Here is a 10805-nt window from a genome sequence, read left to right as displayed (position 1 = left end):
TTTATATCGATGAGATTCCTTGCATCGATATTGATATTGCTCAGTAATAATTTAACATGTGGACTTTAAAGACAACAAATGTTTGGAAAGTTGTTGTTCCAAAGGCTTTTTTTTTTCAGAACATATTCATGTAGCTCGTGAAATGTTTTTTTTTTCTAAATACAGTCCAGGAAAAAGACTGCAGCCCTTTTGTGACTTTAAAGGATGAAGAAATAATCCACCTGCTTCCCTGCTGGTACACAACATTAGGAAGATATGTACACGCATATTTAAGCTAATTCTAGATTTATGTACAATACTGTTATGGATGAAATACTGTATTATCTATTCTAGATCTATAAAAAAAGATTTAAGGATGTAAGATCTAACTATAAATGCTGTGTACATTTTATCTTTCATTTTATTTAAGTAGGAATTCTTCAGGAAAAAAGAAGGAATTTTTATCTGGTGTATTAGAGGACCTGTGCCCTCTACAAGGTTGCTACAGGAAAGTGAAACCACACACAAAAGGTCATGACCTGGAAGGGCTCTGTTACTCCCACAATGGAGCTCATGTTGTTACTATAGTAACCCAAGATGTACTCTCCTGTGCCCTTAGGCAAAGACTCTTCCTCAAATGTCACCTGTGGAGGGAAAGAAAATACCTCATTACTACAGTACGTCATTATTTAACTTGGACGGGACCAGGATGATGGTGGTTTGTGCTAATGATAGCCACACAAGCTGATGTGCAGTATAACATGCAGAACGTGAACTGATCCTTTTTTGGTGTGGTTCATTAATCTACTAATCTGCTCTTTCTCATGAGGGTATTCGGAATATGACTGCTATTAATAAAACAAATGTTGTGGTACTAAGGACCTAATGATACAGAGAGAGTTGTGAATGTGACGTTCCTCTAGAAAAACATTACTTCTTGAAATGGGTAAACCTGAAAATTGTCTGTCTCTAGGCTTTGGACATTCGTATCTTGTGTTCGTATGGTGTTGGCGCCTGGTCTGTGTGTGTGATGTAACGCTGTCTATTTGATGTGAATGTGTCCCTTCTCACATGGCGCTGGTGTGTGCTGTAGGTTCAGGTGTGTAATTGTGGTACCTGGTACTCCTGTTTCACGTAGTCCGACTCCTCTTGCTTTGCCCAGACGTAACCCACATAGTCCTTATGGTGCTTGAACCCCACCTAGGAACATACAGGAATATATACATGACATGTAAATAGTTTACATATTTCCAAAACATTCTGCTTGTAGCTCAGGACAGATTCATACCAAGAGTGAGCAAATCAAAGGCTGGAAAGCAGGGACTCACATGGTATATTAAATCCATTAATGAAAACTGTAAGTAGAAAGCAAGCTTCTGATAAAATGATTAAAAAAGAACAGCATCCAGTCAAAGTAAAAGAGTACAATAAACAGAAAACAGTTAAAATATATATAAAAAGGGCAATTAAAAGAAAAAAGTATGGCAATGGAAACTAAAATAAATGACATTTATGTGACATTTATGAAAATTTTCAGTTTTCAAATTTCTGTCCTGGTCATATCACTGACAGCTCTTGTTAAAGATGTAAATAACATTTTGTTGTCCTCTGTACTATACTTGTACTACAGATCATATGATTTTGGTAGAAAAGCTCTAATGATTAAAGAGGTTTGAATGCCACCTGTTTGAGTGTACATGAGATACAGTACAGCTGGTGAAGTTGGAAAACTGGGCATAAAGGTTAAACCGAGTTAACTGCCCCACGGTGTCTCTGTATGATGTATAAAAGGGCCCATCTGATTTTGTAAGTATGGTCCGTTTGTGTGTTGTAGCAATTGAGAGATGTGTAGTAGCTGAGAGGAATCCTGCTGTTCTGGCCTTGCTTTGAGATTGACTCAATGTCTCGCTGACAGTTTATTTGAAGAGCAAGAGGAATGAAAATCTCTATGGGGAACTGCACAGTCTTCTCCGAAATGGGACCGCAAGGGTACATCTTGAAGCCCGGAGGGGTTTCCATCTGCAAGCCTTAAGGACAAGCCACTCAAACACCCAGGTGTTATTGTGACACGCTGACAACGAGCTACATTCGGTGGTGTAGGGGTTGGCGTCCACCACAAACAACTATAGGTCTGGCATACTGGCTTGGTTTAAATTGTATTTCACAAATAGATTTTAATTGACCTTTCCTTTACGTTAGAAGTTAAGACGTGGAGTGCCTCTGGGTTCTGGTCTTGGGCCTGTACTTTTCACTCTTTACCTGCTCCGTCTTGGTGACATCATCCACGGACACAATATTAACATTCCTCTGCTTCACTGATGACACACAGCTATACAGCACATATCCATGAAACCTGATAAATTTGCTCCCCCACAGGGATTATCTAGATGTCAAAGAGATGTTTTAAACCAGATGACAGCAGGCTTCCGAATGTGTTATTCAGATTAAACAAAGGTTCTCATCATAGAGCCAAAATAAGTCTGTGACAAAATTATGTCATTGTCTCTTAAGCAAGAGAAGTCTGTTTAATTCATGTTAAAGTGGATTATTCAGAAAATACAAGTAGCTCAGCCCTACCGGAGTGTCTGCCAGTAATTACCTTGTACAGGCCAATCCAGTCCCAGGAACTCCGAGGGTAGTTGGCTGCCATCTTGAATTTGGCAGTGGCATCTGAAAGATTGTTCCACTCATCGTCTACAATGAGAGTGATCATGGGCAGGTCCACTTTATAGGGGAACTGGAAAGACAGAGCCACACAGAGATAAGAAGTGTTGGAGAGGGTAATATTTTATTAATCTTACATATGGCTATAACATATTTAATAAGTACAATACATTAAATGTATTACAAAGAACCTCAAACACAGTTAAATTCCTAAACTATTTGACAACAATGTTTAATGTATTGTTACGAGTCCCCAGATAGAAGGTGAACCCTAACCTCACCAGAGCAGATGTGTTGAGGTGTTTCACTAAGTGTGTGTGTGCATCACAGGTGGTGGCCACACTGGAACAACTAACAGAATTCACAAAAAGAGGTTTTAAAAGACCGAGGAGAACACACGTTACACTGAGTCTGTTAAGGGCTTTTGGCTGAAGCACGACTTTGGTTAGCGGCTCTAATTGACACATTTAAAAAAACGATCAGCATGCAATAAGAGTTGCAAGCTCGGGACTGGCAACTGCGGACGCTGCGATACAGACCTGCAGGGTGAAGATGGCCGAGACGGGCTTGTGATCGCTGACCAGGTACTCCATGTGACTGCGGTAGCAGTGCTGGGTGACCCTCAACCCGCTGGGCAGGCCGGCGGCGGAGCTGCGCTTCCTGGCCTTGCTCAGGGAAGGGCTGGAGGAGCTGGGCAGCTTGGTCTTCCAGAGGATGCGATCAGTCCAGGCCGGCTTCCGCTTCTTCATGCTACAGAAACAGCAACAGCAACAGCCTTAGTTGTTTTACTAGCTTTATCCATGACTGGCCTCCCAAGTCCCGTTTCTGCTGAAAAAATATAATAAGAGACTAGAAATGTCTAATGTGGGCCAGAGGGACTGGCAGATTGCAATGGGGGTCTTCCAAAAACTATGCTGCAAAACTAGCCCCGGCGTTGGGGTGGGTGGACAGTAGGTGTGTCAGCAAGGTTATCCAGTTTGCCATGCAACAACAGTGCCTCCTAGTGGCTGAATGGGGGAGTGTGTATTTGCAGCATTAAAAGTGATATCTGCGTCAGCCCTTTATCCAATACATACACAGACACTGAGAGGCTCACGAAGAGGAAGGTGGTGCCGAGCTCAACAGTGTTTCAGGAGACACACATGCATGATCTTCACCCCTCCTGTGCTGGTACGATGGACAGCTCCAAACTGGAGGGTACCATAAAACGTACAATAATAGGTGAATTAAAAACTAAAAGGAACGGTGAATATTTTAAAGGATTTTAAGAACAGTCACTGTTTCACACCTACGCACGTGACCGCTTGCTCACTAGCCTTCCAAATGGCTTACATGGTCCCTCTGGGGTAACACTTCATCCCATCTTAATCGACGATGTACACTTGACCTTCAGCGAAGGGTTTAGACACTCCCTGGTGGTCGTTTGTTAACGGTAAGAAAGTTCAGCATGGAAACAAGGCGTGATGCATGACAAACAGTAAGTACTGCACCAGTAGCAAGACAGTGAGGAGGGAGGCAGAGCACCAGACAGTGCAACAGCACCACGGAGACTTTCCTAGACTTCACTAGCATGCTGGGCAGTACCTGGTGTCATAGGTGTTGCTTCCCACATCAAACTTGTACGTTGGGGGGAATTTGAGTGGCCCCTCTTGGAACCCTTCCAGCACAGACTCTGAGCCCTTGGCCATGTTCAGCTGGAGACAAAGAGGGCAGTGAGCACAGCACCGGAGCAGTCAGCCGCACTCCAGCGTTCAAGACAGCGCGGTGTCTGTGGAGGCAGCGGCCCGGCGACAGAGACACCGAGAGAGAAACGCACAGTCCCGCGCAGGAGAGAGAAAAGGGCCTGCTTGACACGACCGCAGCCCAGGCCAGACCTGGAGCTGCTGAGGCAGCCTCCCTCGCCCGCTCCCCAAATCATCACCGTGTAAAAAACACCAAACTACTGTAAGTGCACAAACAAAGCAGGATAAGTTGCCCCCCTTACCCTTCACGGTTTTTAATTTCACACACAACAGGCACTGTGCCCCTGGAGCCAGGGACACGCAGAAAGATGATTTCATTCCAGATGGAGGCAAGGAAGGTGAGCATTGTATATTTGTCAAAAAAACAAACAACTGTTCTGCAGGACAACGACAAATATGTTGGACAATATGTTAAGAGCGTTCTAGCATATTTATAGAACATTTTTAAAAAAACATCTAACCTGTAGGACTGTAACAGGATTCTTCATCACCACAGAATTGTGTAAACCTTATTTGTTCACAGGGCACTGGTGTTGGAAACATTTGTCTTGCCCTTTTCCAGACTGAACGAATGAGGGATACTGAACTCATGACTCATGACAACACCAGGCAGCAGGATTGATTATGTTTCCCAAGGAGCGTGATGAATATTTACTGTATTCAGTAAGTGATAAATGGAAAAGACGCCTCTTTGACTAGAAGCTAAATGGTCACCAAAACATACAGGACTTCCCAGAAACACACACACAAGGCTCCTTGAGCTCCTGCCTGACACTTGTGTTGGTAGTACTGTATGTATTCAAATACAATTGTGTAGGCAAATTCACTAATTTTAACTCTAGCCTTTATAATAACCCAAACCACGTAGGATATGCTCAAAAGCACCTAATGCAGTATTGTCAACATCAACGTCATCCAGTATATGTCAAGACTAACAGGGAAATAAATTTGTCAATCCCAAACTGTAGCTTTTAAAGACCTGGTGTCAATGTTAGGCACAGGGACTAATGAACTGTACAAGCTATAAATGTACAGGAATCAGAGTGAGATGTTGTTGTCTCTTCTAATAGTGAGCAAGCAGAAAGAAGGTAAACCTTCTTTGTTTAAGGAAATTAGGATATGGAAGGGAATTGTGGGGAGCCTGTAAACTTCTGGGTCTACAGCACTGTTCAAATCAGATTATCTTCCTGAATCAGGATATCTAAGTTTTTAGTTCAGGGTGATGTCAAATGCACAGGTTCAAATACTGTAGTCAGGACAGCTTGTACTGTACCTAACTTGATCCTGGGTATAGCTGATCCTTATTGGAACAGAAGGAATTAAACTGAAAACCATAGTCTACCATTTAAGATTTCTCACCTGGTCTTTATCCCAAAGCAGAGAGAGCTTGTTGCCATCAACGGCATTCTTTACAAACTGAATTTCGTAATCCTCAATTCTGAAGTTCAGGTCACCGAACCAAAACACCACACTGAAAAGAAACAAACAAATACTGAAATTAGATCTCAACTCTTCACCATAACCACTATGAGATAAAGCAAGGGACAAAAAACAGCTTCATAGAGGATTTTATATTAAATAGAGAAATAATCCAAAATGTTTAGTGCTTCCATTGAACATGCTCTTTATAAAGCAGCCAGGATAAGTCTAGTTTATACACAGAAGATCCAGATGAATGGGAGAAAATTGTCTTTACATTTCAGAATTGAAAAGAAAAACAATTTCAAAAGCATGTACACAATGTGGCAGACTGAATGGGTTTAGGTCCACTGGACATAGAAAGAAGGAGCCTGATGTCTTGTCATAATAACACTTTAGGGATGAGTGACGGGCTAGGTCATAACATCAAAAGGAGATGTATCAGCCAGCTCTTTTCACCACCTTTTTGCATACTGGGGTAGCCTGCCAGCCAATTATCTTGGATTACACAGACTGAGCATCTGTTCCACTTAGGCTATGATGCATTATTAATATCGGCACAATCATCAATATTCTATAGGGTCCATAAAGTCTCCCCACTGAGTTAACATGTACAGTAAACAGAACCTTTAAACAGAAAACTCTCAGAACTGCATCCCCAACACCATTCTTTAAATTAATCTAAAACACAATTTCAACCCTCTTTAAACTATCCCATTTATCCCACTCATTTACACCCCTTCTCTAGCTGTATCCACTCATGCTCTGCTGGCTGCTACTCTGCTCCTTGTCTTCATTGTCCTTCCTCCGGGCCCGGAGTCCCGGACACTATAGGGCTGCATCATCAGTGCCCACGACGTGATCAAATAAACAAGTAAAGGTTCATTCCGTGCTGAGAAGAAAAGAGAAGAGACACACAAAAGGGTGACACCTGAAGAAGGCTCCACAGCCAAAACCTTGTGTCTCTTTACTTTTCCTTTCAGCAGGGAATAAGCCTACGCACGCTGAGGCAGCTCCCTACTCGAACATGATCAAATAAATGCCTCCTTTAATATCGAAATAATCCTAGTTTTTACAGGTACACAATTGTAACCACAGAAAACAGAAAGAAGAATGATCCCGGACTGGTTGGCACTAATACAGACCCAGGACCTCTTAGACAAGTATGGCAGCGGCAGTACAAGCCGAGCAGACCCCCCCACTAGATGGAGCCCAGGGCCCGGCGAGGCACTCACTCGTGATCCAGCACGCCGGTGGCCGCCTGCCCATCGAACTGCTGCTGCTGCAGTATGCTTTCGAAGTCCTCCATGCGCTGCTCCGAATTCTCCATGTGTGCCGGCAGGTGGCAGTTCAGGAAACAAACCATGTGGCCAAAAACCGCCATCCGGGCACTAACGCCACCTTTGTTACCCTGCGCAGAGAAAAGAGTCACTCCTTCGCCTCCGTCAGGACAGAAGATACAGCGTGATTCACTCCGCTAGCTATGATGCAGCTTGCAACAGGATTCATTAAGGCTGTGGTCACTATGACAAAATATCTTTAATATTGCTAAGCCTTTAATTAGGCCTTGGATAAAAATGTCACAAGCTGAAGCCCAGTTTACACAAGGCCAGTCAGTGCTTGCGGCACACTGACTCTTGTAGTGGACTGCTCGGATAGGGTAAGTGTCTGTCACAAAGTTAAACTATATTACGTGCAACAGCCTCATTCTAATCTGGGTGTCCTTCTTAACAGCTGTGTAGATCAACGGGAGGGAAACCTACTTCAGAGACCATATTCTAAAGCAATGGACAGGGTCTGACCTGCTGACAGCAGAGCACTGAGCTACAGAGGCCAGACAACTACAGTCGCTAAGAGATTTTCTTGTGAAGAGAATAAAGGGTGCCGTGGTCCTGTAACTATACCAACCTCTCTCTTCCTACCCATTCATTGTCCAGCCTGTAAGAGCGATTTCAGGTGTTGTTTATTAGATTTATTAGATTTTTATGGGCAGTTGAGACCTTAAAAGATCAGCAATCACTGGCACAGTTGCCGTCACAGTTAAAATATATAATTAACCTAAAGTTGATACAACTTGTTGTGAAAATTCTTTTCTTGTCAGAATACTCTGAGCTCCTGATTTGAATTACCTTTGAAAGGGACAAAAAAGGCTTTATTTATTATCTCCCAAACGTCAAGGGGATTAATCAAGACCCAAGTTATTTCTTCATTTTCTGTGTTTGTAAAACTAACACACTAGTGCAATTAAAGCACTGCGCTAAAGGCACTCTGACTCTGATTACATATCTGTGTCTACAGAGACATGTACCACCTCCAGCAGTTAACACCAGTTTCTCAAAAGGAATATCCAACATTGGTGTTGTGAGACCGAAATCTTTATGCCTAGAAGTTTTTTTATTGATTTATTTTGGGTCTGTAACAGCGGGTGCTGCCTTGTTCTCTGAAAGAAAAAACACGCAGCACACCAGGCGTGGCAGAAGCTGCTGTTTGAGTACGGCCCTGGCTATGCAGAGGCTATACTGTGTCAGCTCCAGCGCAGGGGGGCACACTCACCCAGTATCCTCCCAGGCCTGTCCGCGTGCTCTCTGTCTGCACATTCCTCAGGAAGGGCAGGTGGTAGTACTTGGCAAAAACCAGCAGCAGAACACCTTGCATCCGCTGGGAAGTCACCTGGAAGAGAGAGGGAACTGGCAGACCGGGAGGTGTCAGGGGAAACAGGAAGAGCTGGAGGAGATATAGCTGTTGTAGCTCCTTTAGGAGCCTTTACACACACAAAATATTAAAAATGCACAGAAACTATTTCTTGCCCCTGACAGGCTGTATTATAAGACTATACAGGATGTAATGCATGTTGTGTTTAATGGCATTCGCCTCTCTCCCTGGCTGACCTTCTTGTTACTCCAGCACTCCCTTGTTAATAATGTTCTCCCTGGATTTTCTGTATGAAAACGACCCATTGGCCATCGATCACAACTGTTTAGATGGTGTAGAATAAAGCACAATAAAACCTTATAATGTCTGTTTTATTAACATACAGCCTGTCCATTGTGTATAAAACCACAAATGCTGTCTGAAGAAGTTCAGGTCACTAAATGTCTTTTCTTTGTGCACATGCATCTGCTTAGTATTGATTTCTTTAAAGGGAAACATTGTCCTAACAAGCCCAATATGTGAAAATGCAATGGCTTCCACAAGAATGTTAACTCTAGGATGTACAGGAGGAACGATCTTTAGGCATAATCTCTAGAGGGAATTGGTTTTGACTCTTCCTGAGGCTTGTTGTGACAAGGAAGAGCCTGAATCTCTTCCATTTCCCTTCCGTTATTGTTCCGTTTATGCCCTGTGTGGTCAGAAGGAATTCTTGCAGCGTGAATTCTAAAAGAATCGACAAGATGGAGAAACACAAAACAACCAAAAAAGCAGGTGCAGTAGTTTACACTATTAACGCAGACATGTCTCCATTTGGGCTTCTGTGTAACACAGTTGGCTGTTTCATTTATATTGTTTTGGCCTCTTGACAATCAGTTTCTGTAGCAAACACTGGAAGATGAACTACAAGTTTTATAAATGTGAATACAGCTCAGCCTGCATCTGCTGATCTTGTGAATTAAGCTCTTATGTAATCGACTTGATGTGTTCTGCTAGGGGCTTATTATAGTTTTGCATTAACATTGGCGTTGTCACGGAAGTGCCCTAAAGAAGAGTCTTTAAACTGAGCCTTTAAAAATATTGAATCTGTTTGAGTTTTACCCTCTTCTTATTTCTTGCAATTAGAATGTCTAAAAAAGGAAAACTGCTGGAAATTGACCAGAATCAGATATGTAAATAATATGTTTTGTTTAGAAACAACAGACCAATACAACTCCCTCTGCATGTATTTTTAATACTATTTCCATTATTAATTCACATTTTCTACCAGAAATAACCACATATTCTTACAGCGAATTACAATGTAACCTTTTGCTGGAAGCCTGTTTCTATTTATTATTTTTACAGTTGACATTTATCTTAGTACGTAATCAGCACTTTTGAGAAACACTCCGTGGCAGTGTGTAGGAAGAGAGATATATTGAGAGCTGCTGATCTATGCAGCATCCAGTTGTGGTGAGAACCTACTCAGTAACTTCCCCTCTCTCTTTAAGAGACAGATGATTAGTGAGGCTCCTTGGCAGATGACATACCTGTAGGAAAATCTATTCCTGTTCCCAGCGGCCGGCTCTGTCATACACACTAATGCACAGCTGCCTGGACCACAGGCTCAACATTTTGTTTGATGACCCTTCTCTGCTCCTCACATCTCTCAAACTGAGCTGCTGCCTAAAGGTTTGGGTGCATGTCTCCAGTGGTACTGAATCTGAAGTTTGCAATCAATTCCAGTTTAATTTTGCTTCCACCCTGGGAATGCAGAGTTGACCAGGGAAGCACATTTTCCAAGCTCAAAACAAGTTGGTATTTCATAAATTAGGGTGCTATCATTAAAACGCTTCCACGTTGCTTAAGTGTTGCAGCTGAAAAATATGTGTGCTGGCTGAAAACCCAGCCAGGCCACCTATTCTCCGAGTTCTCTTAGAAATAATTCCAACACGGTCTTCACTGGATGCTGGTCTCTAATGAATTCATGAGATATTGTTTTGCTTAACTCAGACCATTCAGAGACAGACTGTTCCAGCAAAGTGCTGCCTAATTGTTTTCTCTTCAAGAAACAGAATATACGTATCCATTAAATAAATAATACAATGAAAGTCTGCAGTTTTCTATCTCCCCATACCTTGTACAGTACGTAGGCTTAAGTGAGAAGCCAATAAAATCTCTCAGCATTTAGTGGGATTACAAGGTGCAAAGACCTTACATATTTGCCTTAAAAAGAACATTGATAAAAGTGCCAGGCCTGCATTAGACTCACAGCATTCGAAAGCTATAGATCCTCCCAGAACACATTGCATCCCCAATACAAACAGGACTGAATGGCTTCCTCTCATGTCCGGCCATTCAAATAAAAAA

At 42.5% G+C, this 10805-nt stretch overlaps 1 protein-coding gene across 2 annotated transcripts in view; it reads right to left on the bottom strand.

The window, feature by feature from the left end:
- LOC148641775 (inositol polyphosphate 5-phosphatase K-like) overlaps window positions 1-10805 on the bottom strand; it is a 38593-nt gene that overhangs the window by 3876 nt on the left and 23912 nt on the right. For both annotated transcript variants that reach the window (XM_088618583.1, XM_088618584.1), the window contains 8 exons: window positions 8358-8474; window positions 7040-7215; window positions 5745-5856; window positions 4228-4337; window positions 3183-3393; window positions 2579-2716; window positions 1096-1179; window positions 519-623 (listed from right to left, as the gene is read on the bottom strand). In XM_088618583.1, the coding sequence (XP_088474709.1) occupies window positions 519-623; window positions 1096-1179; window positions 2579-2716; window positions 3183-3393; window positions 4228-4337; window positions 5745-5856; window positions 7040-7215; window positions 8358-8474 (1053 nt within the window). The remainder of the gene's footprint in view (window positions 1-518; window positions 624-1095; window positions 1180-2578; window positions 2717-3182; window positions 3394-4227; window positions 4338-5744; window positions 5857-7039; window positions 7216-8357; window positions 8475-10805) is intronic.

The sequence above is a fragment of the Lepisosteus platostomus genome, chromosome 24 (assembly GCF_059453375.1).
Source record: "Lepisosteus platostomus isolate fLepPlt1 chromosome 24, fLepPlt1.hap1, whole genome shotgun sequence".
Lineage (NCBI taxonomy): Eukaryota > Metazoa > Chordata > Actinopteri > Semionotiformes > Lepisosteidae > Lepisosteus > Lepisosteus platostomus.
The sequence above is the reverse complement of the archived record's forward strand: the minus strand, read 5'-3'. Positions and strand labels throughout refer to the sequence as shown.